An 18774-nucleotide genomic window follows, 5' to 3' on the forward strand; every position below is an offset into this window, starting at 1 on the left:
TATAGATTCGGATTCGATCAATGTATTTAGTTAAATAGTATTCATTGCTAAAAATGTATCAAAGGAAATTTTTTATAGTACAATAAAGAATCGTTTGGTCGAGATCGTGTAGGAATCATTATACGCATCATCTGGCCATTAAGTGAAGTTGTACATAGAGATACAAAATAATGATTTACTAAATCAACTTTTCAGTCAACAATACTACATGGTCAACATCATATTTGAATCGATTTCAATCGACTTCCTTGTAATGTCCACGTTGGTAATCTTATAGAGTCGGGCCCCACATAGCATGTCATGTCAATCATGTAAAGGTGACCTATCATTATGTGAGGATGACATATCAATGGTTTTCTATTTGTCATATCTCCGTTTAATGATACCTTAATGCATAAGATTGAAAACATGTCGCATTTTATACGACCAAACCTGTGCTTCACACCATTTATCAGTTTCCTTTTTTTTGTTAGACGAATTAATATATAGACACACACAAAGAAAGAGTGAATGCTCTCATTCTGTGCAACAAAATTGCAGTTCTTAGATCATTCATGCTTGCTTCATTCGAGCTATTCTTACAAATATAGCGATCAGCTTCAATTATCTCAAATAAACTTGACAGATATGATGAGAAATCGCCTCATAGTACATTACATGACTACAAATTTAATACTGTACAGAAACTGATGTAGCAGACTTCCAAGTGCTTCTTTGGTTCCATGTAATCGGTCATACACGATTCAGATCGAACACCTCGAGTCTCCATAGCATTCTACGAGGAAGATTGGTCTGCGACGACCACCGGGGATGACGTTGGTTCGTCCAAGTTCCTCTTGGAAACCAATGAGGAGCTTGCAATCGAATGCGATGAGCTCGACGAAGGCTGAGCCGGAGATGACGTAACGAAAACGGTGATGCTGGTGTTCGCGCTGCTGCTAGTGACAGCCGCCAAACCACCGTCTGCGGCCTTCGGAGCCGGAGGCCTGTCTATGGCCAAAACCCCTTCCAGCATCTGCACAACCTTCCCCATCGACGGTCTCTGCGAGGGCTGCTCCTGGATGCACCAGAAGCTCACCAGTAGCGCTCTCTTCAGCTGCTCCATGTCCACGTCCTGCTCGGCGAGCCTCTTGTCCATTGCGCTCTTGATGTTTCCCTTCTCCAGCTCTTCGTACGCCCACACCGAGAACTTCTTCCGGCCAGTGTCATCCGAAACATCGAAGTTGCGCCGCCCGCTCACGATCTCCAGCAACACCATTCCGAAGCTGTACACATCCGACTTGGATGAGATCGGGAGATTCGCAAGCCATTCGGGAGCCAAGTACCCTCTGGTCCCCCGAACGCTCGTCAAAGTCCTTTGCCTGTGGTCTTTCGCGTTGACCAGTTTTGCAAGACCGAAATCCGAAACCTTCGCGTTGTAATTCTCATCGAGGAGGATGTTTTCTGGCTTGATGTCGCAGTGGACGATGCAATCCCGGCATTCCTCGTGCAGGTATGTGATGCCTCTGGCTGTCGCGACTGCGATACTGAACCGCGTCGACCACGATAGCTTGCCCGAGGAGGACTCACCGGAGAAGAGGAAGCTGTCGAGCGAGCCGTTCTTCATGAACTCGTAGACCAGAAGTCTGTGCCGTCCTTCCGAGCAGAATCCGATCAGCCTGACCAGGTTCAAGTGGTGGGTGCTGCTTATGGTTGCCACCTCCATTCTGAATTGCTTCTCGCCTTGCTCGATCCCCTCGAGCTGCTTCACCGCGACCGCTGTCCTGCTCGCGAGGACCCCTTTGTATACGGCGCCGAAGCTTCCTTCCCCAAGTCTCTCCTTGAATCGCCTGGTCGACTTCTGCAGCTCGCGGTATGAGAACTGCACCGGGGCACCGGAGGCGTACTCGAGGAGCGCGTACTGAGCCGATGATGGCCCATATCTTGCGCCGTTCCGGCAAAAGCACCGCCACAACCCCCACTCGAAGAGCATCAACCCCGAGACAGTGCCAAAAACCAGAACGGCAACCAGCCAACCCTTCAGATTGGAGGACCGCGAGCGGAGCTCTCCCGGCGGAGATGGGGAGTTTGGGAGAGCTGGTGCGCACACTTTGACGAAGGAAGTACTGGGGAGCGCCGTCGACTGGTACCCGCTGACGAAATTGGACGCCTTCAGGTAGCAGAATCCCGATCCGTCACCGAGCGCAGTGGAAGCGACGCAGGAGCCCCCCGAGAGGCAGTTCAACCTGCAAGCGGTGATGCCAACGAAGAATTGCTCGGAGGAGATCTCCGGCGCGTATGTCAAGAACTGGGTGTGATCGAGCTGCAGCATGGTAGAGTTCCCTGGGCAGTCCTGGATCTCGGTCCTCCTCTTGCAACCCTTCCGGTGATCATCTGGGTCGACGAAGTCGAAATTCCTAGACGGGCAACCGCAGGTAGGAGACGTATCGTTGTAACTACAGATTCCCATGTTGCCGCACCATCCGAAGACCTCACACTGGTCCGCGACAGCCGCCCACTGCCGCGAGGCGACGGCGGCACCTCTGACGGCAGTGTAAGTTCTCAGATTTCCGTCGGAGTCCAGCTTCACAAACCGGATGATGTCGTCGCTCTCGCCGTAATCGCTGCTGTAAGCGATGACCACTGCGGTAGAAAGTGATGCATCGGAGAGCGACACGATTCCATTGGCTTGGAGGGTCAACACCGGGGAAGCAAGGGATTTGTTGGCAGTGAAGGTGGAGTTGAACCCCTTGTTGAAATAAGTGATGCTATCGTTCCACGTTAGGGTGAGGTTTCCGCTCTGGAGAATAGAGAAGGAGTAGACGCCGGAGCGCAGTACCTGGCCAAAGGTGAAGTTTTGTGACTGGAGGATGGTGTCGGTGGGGTTGTCGTAGGTGTCCCAGACGACGGCGGTGGAGTTCTTGAGCACGAAGTCGCCGGAATCGAGGAGGGCGGCGGCGGAGACGCCTTTGCTGGCGGTTCCGGACTCCCAGACGAGAGCCCCGGAGCCACTGACGAGGCAGAGGTTTCCGTCGGCGCGGAGCTGAAGGGAGGCGGCTGAGTCGACGGAGCCGCTGCCGCTGCCACCGGCAGACCAGACAATAATGCCGCCGGAGTAGCTGATGGCGGCAAGGTAGAGCGAGGGGCTCTGCCGATCGGAGAAGAAGCCGAAGGAGAAGGTCCCGGTCGGGGACGACCAGGAGGAGGCGTTCGAGGGGGAGAGAGTAGAACCGAGGGGGATGTCCGTCGCCCCGACGAGCGAGAGGGAGCCAAGTAGGAGCAGGAACGAGAGCAAGAGAAGAACAACGGAAGCGCAAAATCGAACCTTTTTACGCAAAGATCCCATCTTCAGCGCTCCCTCCGTCTCTCCGCCGCTTCTCCTGGCGAACGGGATTGGAACCAGGGAGAGAAACGGAAGAAGAAGGCCAGATGAACCGGAAAAATATTTATGTGAAAGGACGAATGGAGCACCGCGACGTTGTTCACTGAACTGGCGGAGGTAATACGGCGCTCCGCTGGCGGTCACAGGTGACGATCGCGTTATGAGGACTCGCATCACCGTCGGATTACTGTGGCGGGACTACAGTTGGTCCGTGCATAATAAACGGCAAGATAGTGATCACTGTCACATATAGGTCAAGAAAACACCAAATGACGCTGTTCCATTGGAGGAAAAACCATGCCCGCAATTTTGATCTGGAGCCCACATCAATCCACCCAATGGATAGTATACAATTCCAGTTTCCTGGCTTACTCGAGGCACAGAGGCAGTGGAAGCGATGCCGTTGGACTAGTGACCTTTGGTCTAAAAAGTGTGTCCATTATTGCAGCGGGGAATGGATGGTGATGGATCAACAAAGTTTCCAGTGAGATCGCATCAGATCCTTCTATTTGTCAGTACATGAATATTTTGGTGTATAAGCGGCACACCATCCGACGTGATGACCTGCCCGAATCTTAACATAGATGTAATAAATGGGAGGGGCTCTACTCATAATATCTTCGACAATTAACAAGTTGATGCGGTGGATCATATCGACTTTATGAACTCAGGTTGATGATAGAGGCCCCACATTACCTAACAGTCTGAACATATCATTACAGACATAAATTCCATGTTAAATGATGTCAGATATAACCGAAGCATCACTTTATATATATATATATATATATATATATATATATATTATTGATAGTTTGATAAAGAACCAAGATATCAATAAAATGGTGTAGGCACATCTAAAATGAATAATTTATTGGAAGCTTATGAGATCGTATCAATGATAATCAAATATTGATATATCAAATTAGTTTGATTTAATATAAATGATCCATAGATGATTTATATTTTTATCTTTCATCCTCTTTCATTACCTGCTCAATCTTATTATGTCATTGTTGTCTCCTTCCTATTTGTATCATCTCCTTCTCCTCTTACCATTACATACTGGTTTATTGTGAAAAGATGTAGTATTCACCGATGACAGATTGGAAATTTGTATTAACATAATGATCGAGGTGGGTGAAAGTAGAATTATAAAACAATCATTATATATCTCTCATCAATTGGATTTCACTTCTAACTCGTGTTACTCCAATCATCATAATCTATCTATCTTAATCTTGAATGGACCTATAAGTTGTTTATAAGAATGATATTATTAATTGATGATCGAAAGAGAAAAAAAAAATAAAATTAATTTTATCATATTTTAGAGCAGTAAGACTCTCATCAAAACAAAATTTAATGATAATTCTTATATTATACTTTGTGAAACATATTAGTGTAGCCATGACAAGTACTCACAACATCATATATTGTTATCCGAGTTTTTTTTTTTTATGTGTGCATTGTTCTTTGCATGTAAAACATTATTAAAAAATAAAAAAATCTTAGAAAGCTAGTGTTAATCATTAAAGTCTTATGAATAAGACTCTCATCAATACAAAATCTACATATAATTCTTATATTATAATTTATGAAATCTATTCTGAACTATTATTATTTACATGTAAAATATTATTCATAAAATATAAAAAAAAATATTAGAAAGCCAGTCAAAATAATGCAGTCATGTCAATCGAGGGCGGGTATAAGTGGAATTATAGAAGAATTATTATATACCTCCAACCAATTGGATTTCACTTCAATATTCCTTCTTCTAGTGTCACATTAATCAACCTGATCTCAAATGGATCCGCAAGTCGTTTGGGACAATGACATTTTTAATTGATGATGGAAAGAGGAAGAAAAAAAATTAAAATTGATTTTATCATTTTTAATTCTTATATTGTATTTTGTGGAACCTATTCTTGTTAGGAAAGGGTTCGGCACTAAAGGGGGGGTGAATTAGTGCAACGGTAAAATCATGTTTTCAAAAATGTTTCATTTCGATAAAATCGGTTTGGTAAAGATGTTAACTTGAAAGCATACGGAAACGTAGTAAGGAGGAATTCAGTTTGCAATAAGGTAAATAGGAATTCAGTTTGCAATAAGGTAAATGCAAACTAGAGAACACACCAATTTTATAGTGGTTCGGTCGTCGTGACCTACATCCACTCCGTCGATTCCTCTTCCGTCGAGGCCACCGGCATCCATTATCGATCTTCCTTTAATAAGCAAAGATTAACCTCCTTCTTACACCCCTCTTCTTCTTTTACTGGGTTTAGGAGACAACCCTTACAAGCACTCACTCCTCTCTCAAACTATTCTAATACTTAGACTAGAGGAGGATTCTCATAAGAGATTTCTACAGCGTTTTTCTCATTTTAAATTCTTTGTGCTTGTATGCTTTAACCAGGGATGAGAGGGGTATTTATAGACTTCAAGTTGATTCAAACTTGGAGCCTAAAAACATCTCATCCTATGTTTCCCAAGCACGGGTGGTACCACCGCCTACGTTGGGCGGTACCATTGCCTACGTCAGTCTGACGCTGATACTGCACTGGGTGGTACCACCGCCTGCAGCCTCTCGAAGGCTGTGTCTGGGCGGTACCACCACCCAAACCAATGGTACCACCGCCTGACATAGTCTCAAAAATTGTGCTACGACGGTGTCACCTCTTGGGTCATTGTTTGGGCCTCTAATTGGGCCCAACACAATCCTTACATGGGCCCAACTGGCCCCTAATTGAATTGGCCCAAATCCAAATCCAATTACATGCTAACTATGATTCCTAAGATATATTCTAAGCTAAACAAGTCCGTAAGTCTAGTTTCTTCCGGCGAGCTTTCGATGATCTTCCGGCGAACTTCCGACGATCTCTTGGCAATGTTCCAACGGACTCCCGGCAAGCTCCTGGACTTCACGACGATCTTCTTGGCGAGTTCTAACGAGCTTCTCTGGCAAGCTCCAAGACTTCTTGGCTGGTTCCTACAGAACTTCCGACGAACTGTCACGGACAAACTTCGAAACAGGATGTTTGATGTAATGCTTATGTATGTCCGTGTCTTTTGGCATGTTCATGCCTTGTACAACATGTAGAGGGGCGGCCGAAGGCATAATAGTCCCATTTTAGTTGGGTTGGTGGCCTCTTTAGGCTTGTAAATAAAGGTTGTGTCATGTGGACACGTGCGAGAGATTCTCGATCTGTAATGGACCATTTTACCCTTTGTTGTGCCACTGTTCAGAGCTTTTAAAGTCTGTTTGTAATTTGCATTGTCTATGAAGTGTTTTTCGGAAGATGTTTGCTTGTGGATCCTGATTGAGGCGTTCTCTCTAACCCGTTCTCTCTTTTGGTTGTCCTAAGGGACAATGGGAGGCTTCGGGGAGGCTGACCTTTGCGGACGGACACGCAAGGGTGCCGCACGACTTAGGCAAAACCAACTAAGTCCGTGACAGATGGTATCAGAGCGGGACAAGCACTCATAGAAACACTTGACATGCAAACGTGGGGGACCTACGGGGCTGCGTTGAGGGCAGTCAGCACACGCGCGACCGTTTGGGAGAAAACGGGCATAGAGATGTAGGGAAAAGGAGTCGCTCGGAGGAGCGGGCATCTGACATTGGCATTCAGAGGAATGACCAACCCTTCGCGCAAGAGGCACCACGAGAATAGACAAGCTTGGAAGAATGTGGAGCGCACAAAGGTTGGGATGGCTGAGTTTGAGCTATGGCTCAACGTTGACAACTATACTTGATGGTGCTCAATGCAAGCGAGACGCTTGGTAAAGGATGAGACCATGCAAAGTGGAATGAGTTGCTCAACGACCAAAAGAGTTATGCAAAGCTCACAGAGGTGAGGGGAATTGCTAACTCGAAGAATTTGGTACTCATGCATGGGCATGTATGCGGACGATGGAATGTTCGTGGCCATCCCAAAGCAACCGAAACTCGGCGCCATGGAGCATTGAAACTTTCTCTTCGGAATGTGAAGGATACGTTCGTAGGAGGCTGAAGTGTGCAACGAGTTCAGCATGTTGCTAGGCCTTGAAGGGTGTAGCGGGGGCTGTATTGACGGGGAGTCGCAATCTGGCAAGTGCGTTTGCAGGAGGCAGAACAATGCACATCTTGTTCAGCAGATCGGAGTAGTCCAAGGGGATGGTGGTCTCCGAAACGAAGAGAGATGTTGCTCCAATGGGACAGTTATCCAGGAGGGATAAGTCCCGTCTCTCCAGAGGGAGAATCATGTGAGACGGACCTCACATGTTGAGGAGGAGTACCTCAACAAACAACAACTCCACGAAGCTCGATGGACTGAGCAAGCGGCGAGGAGTCGTCACATAATCTCGCTTGAGAGAATGCATTGGTGGATGCATTGCGAGATCAAGTGGGGGAGCGACCCAAAGCAACACAAATGAAGGCACACTTGGAGTCGATGTGGAGATCGGACTTAAGGGAGGGCTGACCCGTGGAATAGTGGGCGCGAGGGCCACTATCGACTCAATGCAAAAACGAGGAGCGGAGCAACTTGGGTGTAACTTGGCGAAGTACCCAAGCCGCATGAAAGGAGCCAGCATAGAAGTTGGAACATGGAGCAGAGACACAGTGCTTTCCTTAGACAGAGGTCAAGGACATGAACTCTTGTAGAGGCAAGAGTAGGATCATGTTGTTCCATGGGTCCTTCATTCTGACGAAATGGACTCATCTTGCATGGTGCCAAAGGCGAAGGGAGCTTCTGGGCACATGCACCTTATCTCGGAGGAGCATTTGATGGAGGAACTAAGGCGACTCAATTTGCGGAGGCGAAGTTGGGTTCAGAAGGCCTTAGCACGGGGAAAGAGGACGCAGAGGCAGGTACTCTTGAAGAATATGCCACAGTGTTGCCATTCAAGTTGCCATGAAGGAAGCAGTGCGCAGCGGAGATTATGCTGGTAGGGGCAGAGGCCCAGGATCCAGACAATGGTGCACAAATTACAGTGAAGTCGGTGGACTTCGGGAGCTACTAGGCGACAGACTATCCTAGAGTGGTGCTATATCTAGGTGTGACCCAAGAGTGGGTGGATGAAGGTCGATTGCCAAAGGAGCAAACAAAATCGAAGGTGGAGGAGTCCCTGCGATGTATTAGCAGAGGCCACACATATGGAGGGTTCACAATTCGAGTTTATTCCACAAGGATCAGAATGCAATGGAGATGTCACCAGGAGGCGACATGGTGCAGCGGATCGTGGTGGAACAGTTCGATGGCAATGCGATACACACGACCTAAAGTCCCGCGAGGGACTAGATCATATGGAGGTATGATCGGGAGCTACTGGAAACTCCACTTCGGTGAACAACATGATGGCAAGAAGGGCTATGGATTCAAGGAGCGAAGGCCATGGTACCGCAGAGGTGGGTCTTCCGTGCGTGCATCGAATTTTGCATCGGATGAAAACTTTGGTCATCAGCATATGGGGGCTGGATTCCACCAAGGGAAAAGTTCAGATGCAAGTACTAGTGAGTTCTATGGGAGGGACTTGATCATGCAGAGGTATGATCGAAGCAGCTGGAGAGTTGGACTGCTCTAGAGCTCATATTTGCTTAAGGGAGCCCGGCAAGTCAGAGGACAAGGTCGAGTAAGCGAACGTTGCTACCAAGGAAGTTAAGGAGAACAGAATCGGTGCAAACCCTATAATGCGATGGCAGAGGCCATGCATGGGTGTTGCAGTCTGTCTTTCCATCGACCAAACAGACTGCTTGGAGAACACAGAGGTGTTGAAACAAGGGGTCGAAAGGGGCGAGGAAGCGACGACGAGTCCAGAGGGACTTAGCTACCCAAAATCAAGCATCAGTTAGAATGGAGGTGGACTCAGAGGAGTGCCACAGAGACATATCTACTGATCGTGAAGAAAAGGGATGCAGATGCGAGGCGACGGATAGTAGGGCCATGGGCATGGCAGCGCCATGGTACCGCAGAGGCGGGACTTCCGTGAAAGTCATTGATCCCTTGCTCTCATGAGGGAGAGCGCTTAGTCGTGAAAGGGGCCGAGGAGGTGGAGCATGCAGAGGCAATCTCCAAGTACTAGACAAGACTAAAGGGCAGAGGCCGAGGAACTTCGTAAGACCGGTGTTAATGAGCTTCTCATCAAGTTAGCCGAAAGTGAAGGACTTCAGGTCATGCAAGAGTGCATAACCAAGGAACGAAGCAGGCAGTATGCGGTGCTGTACCTTTGCTACTCAGTGGAGTAGGCGGCAGGGTTGATGGAGAAGACGGTACAATCCCAGAGGCGACCAAACCTATGAGAGAATTACTCCAAGTTGGGGTGAAAACTTCTCGCATTCCAGAAGTTCGATGGCATTGAGAAGGTGAATCACAGTAGCTAACTCAATGCAAGGAGTGCAAACACTTCAAGTGCTTCAGAAGTGTGAGCAAAGAGCAGGCGAAGACCAGTAACCAGCTCGATGCATGGAGTATAACCTTGAGGAGGCGGGCGAAGTCAAGTAACCTTTGCCTTCTCAACTCTCAAGAGAATGGGTCAAACCGAGTACCTCAATTCTCTTATCTATTCAGTAGAGGAGCTCTGCAGATGTTCAAAGACCCTTCAAAGATAATGGAAGACAATAGTTGTCAAATCCTCACCAACGGTGATCGGTGCTACTAAGAGTAGATTATCCGCTTCATTTCCCAACGAAATGCCAATCGAAAGTGGAAGTGATGCGAACCTACTTGGATGTGACAACTAAGTGAAAGAAGAGTCAATGAGCAAATTTTGTGGAGGAAGGACCCAAAACTTCAGAAGTTTGCGAGATGATGCTCGTTAAAGCTCCAACAAGCATCCACCCAGTTCAAGCAGCATGAGGCATTTGAGAGACTGGCGCAGTAAGGATGGTCTTTTCCTTCATCTGGGGGGATCCGCAGGAATCAACAAGGATCAACACAACTCAACCAACCCCACACCAGAGTCAGAGTCATTGGTGAGTTAAAGCAGCATGGCGGATCAAAGGTTCGACTACTCAAAAACAGCAGCGGAGAGCAGCAAGGAGCCAAGAGGCGCATTGTAGCTGGAGTAGAAGATTGAAGACTCAGCAAAGGCGAGGAGTTGCAGTGTCGACAAAGGCTTCAACGAGGACGTCGAAGGAATAAGTGGGGGAGAATGTCACGGACAAACTTCGAAACAGGATGTTTGATGTAATGCTTATGTATGTCCGTGTCTTTTGGCATGTTCATGCCTTGTACAACATGTAGAGGGGCGGCCGAAGGCATAATAGTCTCATTTTAGTTAGGTTGGTGGCCTCTTTAGGCTTGTAAATAAAGGTTGTGTCATGTGGACACGTGCGAGAGATTCTCGGTCTGTAATGGACCATTTTACCCTTTGTTGTGCCACTATTCAGAGCTTGTAAAGTCTGTTTATAATTTGCATTGTCTATGAAGTATTTTTCGGAGATGTTTGCTTGTGGATCCCGATTGAGGCATTCTCTCTAACCCGTTCTCTCTTTTGGTTGTCCTAAGGGACAATGGGAGGCTTCGGGGAGGCTGACCTTTGCGGACGGACACGCAAGGGTGCCGCACGACTTAGGTAAAACCAGCTAACTTCCGACGATCTCTTGGCAATGTTCCAACGGACTCCCAGCAAGCTCCTGGACTTCACGACGATCTTCTTGGCGAGTTCTAACGAGCTTCTCTAGCAAGCTCCAAGACTTCTCGGCTGGTTCCTACAGAACTTTCGACGAACGTTTGGACTTTCGACGAACTCTCGAACTCCCAATAAAATCGCGTCCTTGACTTTGGGACTTTATTTTGCTTTATGCCTTGCTATCGTAGTTAATCTTGCACATGTAAAAACACACTTTGATCTAGACAATTAATACTAAGCATTAATCATGTTGTCCGGCATGTCATTGGTCCCTCGATGCTTTGTCCGATTCTTTGACGCATCGTCCTCTCTTGCGACCTATTGCCCAATCAGCCAAGTGACTCCGCAACTTCGATTTTCTTGGCGTAATATCTGCTCATCTTGGCCCGATGCCCGAATCCATGGCTGAAGCCTTCTATCGATACGTCGATCGATCCACCGCCTCGACGTCTAATCTTCTAACATGTTTTCCCCCCGGCCCAACATGATTCTTCCTGCTTTAATTGTCTCATCCTGATCGAAGCATCCTGCGTCACTAAAAATACAGATCAAATCATAAACACTTATCAATTGGTTTCATCATCAAAATACGAGATTCAACAATTTTGACGTATTTTGATTCACGTCACTGTATAGTCTTGACAAGTACTCACAACATCGTAGATTGTTATCCGAGTTTGTGCATGTTGTTCTTTGCATGTAAAATGTTGTTCACAAAAAAAAAAAATCTTAAAAAACCAATCTTATATACCTCAGAAGAATAGATTATTATGGAATTGTGGAATTCATTTCATAGCATTATTATCCTTTAGGAAGAATCTTGTGATTTGTCAAGTGATCGTGATAGAGCAGCAGCAGATTCAACAATGTTGAAGCCCTTCTCCGATTGATTGCCTTCTTCCACTGCCTCGAAAGATTCTTGGCGCAATGTTCTTTAGGCAACTTTGGTCCCCCGCATGGATAAAGCTCCTCTTTTATCCTCTCTCTCTTTCTATCTCGGTCAGCCGCTGTGAGAATCTAAGAGAAGGAAGGAAAAAAAGACTGCAAGAATACATATCTATATATGGTTTAGAATTATAGTGATATTTTATGGACTGAATCACTGACTGCAAATTTTGCCAAACCGTTGTATGGGCATCTTTGTTGAACATTGTCTGTCTGCATTTCTACGCCTGGAATCTTTAGTGGGACACCATCCAGTGGCTTAGTTCGCAAAGAGTCAGCCAGACATGGGTTATCATTCATCCTCCTCCTCTCACGATTTCGACAAAGCGACGAAGCAGGCGTCCGACGGACGGAGTAGACGTCCGATGGAATAAGTCGCATGGCTGAGGAGTCGATGGTGGCTGAAATCGAGACAAGGAAAAGGAAATGAAGGTTAGAATACAATCGTATAATTTTAAGATATTTTAAATTTTATTAGTATTTTATGAATATTAAAATATTAATTTTATGCTAAGATAAATATCAATATTTGAACATTTATAATATAACATTTAGGTCAAATGTGATTTTTTTATTAAAAATATTAAATATTAAATTTATATTTGAAATGTGTATAAGATCCTTTATATATATTATATATTATATATATATATATATATTTCCAATGTATTTCCAGTTATATTTTTGATATTTTACATTTTAAATATATTGTGAAACGCATCTTTTCTAGTTCCCAAAAAGCCATGCATATAGAACAATATTCACAGTTCCTCATGTATCCTCTCTCTCTCTCTCTCTCTCTCTCACTCTCATATGTGTACTACTACATCCCCTCTCTCTCTCTCTCTCTCTCTCTCTCTCATTCTCTCATGTGTACTACTACATCCCCTCTCTCTCTCTCTCTCTCTCTCACTCTCATTCTCTCATATGTGTACTACTACATCCCCTCTCTCTCTCATTTGTCACCATTAGCTGTCAGAGGCATAGAAAGATTGAAGAAGACAAAAAGAACTCTGTCTGCATGATCATGCCCCAACATTCCTGCAATGCTGCAATCGCCTCTGCGTGCCGAACCCAAACAGATCATTTGAAACCGATGCTTCTTCCAAAAGTCGCCAATCATCAACGCTACTACTGCTTTCTTTCTCTTTCTATGTGACTCTTCAGTAAACTTGTAAGCAGAAGCTGAAGGACTAATTAGTAGATCTCGTCTTAGTTTTCAAACTTTCCTTATTCTCTGTCTCATCGCTCAAATATATAACCCTCGGGAATAAGTTATCGAGTGTTCACAAATATTTGGTGATCCCAATCATGGTTTCTCGCAATCATCCATCCTAGATATATATATATATATATATATATATATATATATATATATATATATATATATATATATATATATATATATATATATATATATATATATATATATATATATATATATATATATATATATATATATATATATATATATATAATATTTGACGGTTGAAATGATACAAGGGTGCGAGATTAATACTTTTGAAGGGATTGATTGGGGCTTTTCTTCAATGTTCTTATACCAATTTGTGTTTGATTAGAATTAGAATTAAATATGGTGCTAAAGTTTGAGTTTTGTTAAGGATTGGTTTATAAATAATTATTATATTTTTTTAATTATTATTTTTTTATTTTATATGACACTTAAACTTGAGATTTATCACTTGTGTAATAATATACTAATCATTTGATATTATTGGTGTTTTAATTTTTGACTTGCATTTCTCAAACATTCTATTATTGTCTTAATAATTATTTTTATAAAACACAAAAAGAATAAGAAATATCTTTAAATATCACATCTAAATTTCATGAGATGAGTTTTTTGTAGAAACTTATTATACCCATAAACCAAGTTTGATAAAATAGATAGTGAATTAAAAAATTATATGTTTTTTTTTATCTCAAACCGCTAAACAAATGGATTTACTTTATCTAAAAAACTGGAAATTAAGATTTTATTCTTCGGTTCGATGCATCGGAAAAATAGACTTGAAGCACAACAACAACCATTACGTATTATTTTCCAACATCGGTACATAGCTTACCTGTCCATATTATGAGTCAGTCCTTTATAGGCTCCACATCTTTGTCCTTAGGACTTGTCAATTATTGTGGTCATAATTAAATTATTGTATTAGTTATTTAATTAATGTTACTGTATCTATATGTTACTTCACGATTAATTTAGCAACAATTATGAAATTATATTATATTTTTGTTTCGACAAAATTGTTATTGGAAAACAACTTCTCCATTTTATGAAAAAATAAAGAAAAAAAGGCAACAAATATAAATTTTAATGTGCTAATATTCTTAGATTCGATGAAACAATCAATGCATTTTTTTTAATTAAGACTAAATATATATTATTTCCTATAATTAGCTTCATTGAGATTTATATATTTATGGACGTGAAACATATAATCTTATTTCTTTTTACGTGTCAGTTTTACTAACAGAACTAAACACGTGTTGTCTCTGTCTCACCTCATATTATCATTGAGTATGTATAATATTTCCCTCGACAGAGCCAACTGTGTGAAAAAAAATGAGATTAAAATTTTTACTTTCGTAAATATAAGAATCATAATATAACTTTTGAAATTGCGGGAGCCAATATACTAAAGGTAACTAATTATATGGATCAATATGTGATTAACTTTCTTTATTATGATATAATTTTAGAAAAGTTGGTATTCAGTTGCTGGCATGGAATTGAATCTTAATATTAGTAGATTGCATAATTACCTAAATTACAATGCAAAGGCACCACATGGAAATAGGAAGAAAGTAAGTTTATAGTTACAAGTAGTTAATCCCCTGAATAGGTTTATTATTGTGCATGAGCACACCATCTTGGAATTTATTGATTTATAGATAAGTAGCTCTCCCAGCATTTGACACCGAGCGTTGTGGCGTCTCTCACGCCACTCACATCTCCATTAATGCATGGAAAATAGGAGGGGAGAAATATTAGACTTACTTCGATCGATGGAAGGAGTTAATAAGTAGAGACAAGGAGGTGGTACTGTAAGGCATACAGTATGAGTTCTTTCCAGCTGAGTGAAGAGTCACCAGGGAGGGAGATCAGAAGAGATGGTACTCATGGGCGAGGGAGCAAGAGAGTTGTTGCAGGTGATGAAGAGGGGGACAATGGTGAGGACAGAGATGACAAGTCATGCAGTCAGGATGAACCCCAGGACCAGGTAGTTAGTCCTCCAACTTATCCTCCCTTCCTTTCTTCTTCTTCCTTCCTCTCTCTGATTGCGTTTTAACTCATGCAACATTATACTTCATAATAGAAGCCTGGGTGGAAAAAGTTCCTGGCTCATGTTGGTCCCGGATTCCTTGTGTCCTTGGCTTACCTTGATCCTGGGAATTGTAAGACACACTCTCTCTCTCTCAATCTAATTAGTTAAGGAAATTAAATTCATTCGCTTGAATTGTGTGACAGTGGAGACGGACCTACAAGCCGGAGCTAAACACAGATACGAGGTAAGCTTAACATGGAAATCTTTGCATGAGAGTCCCTCAACTTTGGAGCCTCTTTCAGTGCTTGGTATCTGTCTGAGACAGCTAAAATACCATCTAAATAAATGATGTAAAAGAAACAGCATACCCACATATAAGGGAAAAATCATGCTTGACCTCTCAGGGTCCGGATACATATTATTGTGTGCATACAGAGAACATTCCAGCTTTGGACGCTGCAACAGCACATATATACCTCCATTTCTTGATCGAAACATAATTTGGAAATTCTCCAAAACAGCTCTTATGGGTCGTACTGATCGGTCTGGCATTCGCGTTGATCATACAGTCACTAGCAGCAAATCTCGGGGTGGCTACAGGTATCACAACCGCACCATTTCGAAGGAGATTAATATATGGTAATCGTGTTCCTAATCATGCATGCACCACTAAAAGGGAAGCACCTGGCGGAGCTGTGCAAAGCTGAGTACCCAAAGTATGTCAACTACTGTCTCTGGGTGATGGCGGAGGTGGCTGTGATTGCTGCTGACATCCCTGAAGGTGTTTCGATTGGAGCTAAATTGTTATGTGGCCCTCTCGCTGTTTCTTCTTGCAATCATTCGAAGCACTTATGGCAATGATTGACTTTCTTCCAGTGATAGGAACAGCCTTCGCTCTCAACATCTTGTTTCGCATCCCAGTGTCGGCAGGTGTCCTCATCACAGGGCTAAGCACTCTCCTGCTTCTTGGGCTTCAGAGATATGGGGTACTGTCTACCATCACTCTTATTCTTTCACTGTTCAATCATCGACTGACGTTTTCAGGGGCATCAAATGGTTCTGAGGGGACACGATTTCTTGTCATGAACTGTTCAGCTATACCTGTGATCCTAACTTTCTCTGAGCTCAATCGAGTTAAAGGAGATGGATGATCTAAAGAAGGTTCATGTGCTCACCACATCATACTGCAGGTTCGGAAACTTGAACTGTTGATATCCATGCTGGTGTTCGTCATGGCTGCCTGCTACTTCGGAGAGTTGAGCTACGTGAACCCCCCCGCGACCCAGGTGATGAAGGGGCTCTTTGTGCCCAGGCTTGGCGGCGATGGTGCCACCAGCGACGCCGTCGCTCTCCTCGGCGCCCTAGTCATGCCGTGAGCAGCAGATCAATCTCGTCGCCACATGAGCGCTTGTCTGTGATTGCTTCCTTGCTGCATCGATCGGGTCTCGCTGATCAAGTTCTCTTCATGCAGGCACAATTTGTTCTTGCATTCAGCTCTGGTGCTGTCGAGAAAGACTCCACCTTCCGCCGAAGGAATCAACGTAAGTGTCATAATAGTCGAACGCAAATGACTCTTATCTCGGTTGAGAATAGATGTTTGAACATGCAAAACTAATAAATACCAATATTTTACTTAATTCTCTTTGTGTAAATCAAATATGATATAATTTACGCCAAACATCAATTTCTAATAAATTTCGATATTCAGGCCAATAAAACCAGCAATATAAAAAAATAAACTATTTATTCTTAGATTAGTAATATTTTTTGACTAAAAAATTAACATGTTTATAAACTCAACCATAATTTTTTTGACTAATAAAATCTCCGACAATCAATCATTGGCTTATCTAACCTCTTAGGATTAATTATATATTACTCTTATAATTAGTTATATTTAGCATCCCGATCTTTATATTTGTAAAAGTTATATTGGAATACCAATAAGTGAAATATTTAACTTTGTTTCTTTTCGCGTATATTTATTATTGAGCAAGTGTTGACTCTATCTCACTTTAATTTATAAAGTCAACGAAGAAAGAAGAAATTAGATTAAATATTTTATTTTTATAAATATAATGATCATAATGTAATAATTTTTAAAAATATAAAAAATTAAAATACTAAAAAAAATTAATTACAAAACTCCTATGTTTTACCTTTTAGTCTATTTCAATCTAGAATGACTTTTTATTTTTATCTCTTACAAATTAGAGTCAAATGTTTTATTTAATTCAACCTCGATGGTCCCACCACTTTCCTGGACCATCCAAGAGAAAAGGGTCGTAAATTGATGATGCGTTGAATGTTTTGTCTTCTCGTGCGAAGGACGCCTGCAGGTACTTCCTCTTGGAGAGCGGCTTCGCGTTGTCGGTTGCGCTGCTCATCAACGTCGCCGTTGTCTCCGTCTCTGGAACCGTATGCGCTGGTCGTAGCCTTCCACCTGAGGATTCTGAAACATGCAGCAATCTAACCCTCAACTCAGCCTCCTTCTTGCTCAAGGTTCGTCCTCTTCCACCACCCACACGAAGCCTGCCATTTCATGTTCACGTTCTCCACAGAACCTCCTGGGCAAATCGAGCTCCATCGTCTACGGCATCGCATTGCTGGCCTCCGGACAAAGCTCCACTATATCAGGCACATACGCCGGTCAATACATCATGCAGGTAACTAGCAGCATACGTAATATACTTCTTTCATTCTTCTTCCTTGGAGTGATCCACAACGCACCGTCCAGGGATTCTTGGACGTAAAGATGAGGATGTGGCTTCAGAACCTCATGACACGATGCATTGCTATCGGCCCCAGTCTCGTCGTCTCCATCATTGGCGGCCCTGCCGGAGCTGGAAGACTCATAATCATAACATCAGTACCTTAGTTTCTCTTCTCTCATGCTCATAAAAGGATTATGCTATCACACCATGTCCGGACTAATTAATGAACCAAGTTATGCAGATGATCCTATCTTTCGAGCTGCCCTTTGCCCTCATCCCTCTTCTCAAGTTCAGCAGCAGCGGCACAAAGATGAGGCCCCACAAAAACTCCATCTACGTGAGTTCATCTGAAGTAACAAGTCGCATTCGCAGTGCACCATGACTACCGTTAATTCTTCTCTAACTCATTCAGATCATAGTCATCTCGTGGATCCTTGGCTTCGGTGTCATAGGAATCAACGTCTACTTCCTCAGCACCAGCTTCGTGGAATGGATCACCAGTAGCAGTCTCCCAAAGCCTGCCACAGCTCTCGTCGGCGTCATCGTCTTCCCCTTCATGGCTGTCTACATCCTTGCTGTTATCTACTTGACCTTCAGGAAGGATACAGCAGTGACATTCGTTGATAAATCTGATTCGTCGCTGAAGGAAATGGAGGATGGTGTGCATCGTTCTGATGGTGACAAAGGAGGTGACGTTGTGCCGTTTAGAGGCGACCTCAATAACATCTCTCCTCCTGAGTAAAGCTTGTTTCGGTATGTGTTACAAGACGTTTATGTTGTAGCTGTATGAGCCGAAATAATCAGAATTATGTTCATAATTATGTGCTTGCAGTGCAAGTATATTACT

General features: G+C 43.5%; 2 protein-coding genes across 2 annotated transcripts; one reads left to right on the plus strand and one right to left on the minus strand.

The window, feature by feature from the left end:
• Positions 1–519: 519 nt before the first annotated feature.
• LOC135652695 (G-type lectin S-receptor-like serine/threonine-protein kinase At1g34300) lies at positions 520–3550 on the minus strand. The gene has a single exon (XM_065173841.1). It carries the CDS (start codon positions 3533–3535, stop codon positions 776–778), a length of 2760 nt encoding a protein of 919 aa, XP_065029913.1. The 5' UTR covers positions 3536–3550; the 3' UTR covers positions 520–775.
• An 11430-nt stretch (positions 3551–14980) lies between these two features.
• On the plus strand, positions 14981–18712 carry LOC103973755 (metal transporter Nramp5-like). The gene is made up of 13 exons (XM_018821568.2): positions 14981–15168; positions 15265–15343; positions 15417–15457; positions 15735–15813; positions 15890–15994; positions 16090–16199; positions 16404–16585; positions 16685–16754; positions 17542–17715; positions 17775–17879; positions 17951–18082; positions 18169–18264; positions 18340–18712. Exons 1-13 carry the CDS (start codon positions 15007–15009, stop codon positions 18667–18669), a joined length of 1665 nt encoding a protein of 554 aa, XP_018677113.2. The 5' UTR covers positions 14981–15006; the 3' UTR covers positions 18670–18712.
• The last annotated feature ends 62 nt before the right edge of the window (positions 18713–18774 follow it).

This window comes from Musa acuminata, chromosome BXJ3-11 (genome assembly GCF_036884655.1).
Source record: "Musa acuminata AAA Group cultivar baxijiao chromosome BXJ3-11, Cavendish_Baxijiao_AAA, whole genome shotgun sequence".
Classification (NCBI taxonomy): domain Eukaryota; kingdom Viridiplantae; phylum Streptophyta; class Magnoliopsida; order Zingiberales; family Musaceae; genus Musa; species Musa acuminata.

Excerpts from the sequence above, each read along its gene's own strand:
- LOC135652695 (XM_065173841.1), bottom strand. The coding sequence starts at position 3,535 with ATGCGAGTCCTCATAACGCGATCGTCACCTGTGACCGCCAGCGGAGCG.
- LOC103973755 (XM_018821568.2), top strand. The coding sequence starts at position 15,007 with ATGAGTTCTTTCCAGCTGAGTGAAGAGTCACCAGGGAGGGAGATCAGA. Across the intron at positions 15,344-15,416 it reads TTACCTTGATCCTGGGAATT|TGGAGACGGACCTACAAGCC; the intron begins GTAAGACACACT and ends ATTGTGTGACAG. Across the intron at positions 18,083-18,168 it reads GACTCATAATCATAACATCA|ATGATCCTATCTTTCGAGCT; the intron begins GTACCTTAGTTT and ends CAAGTTATGCAG.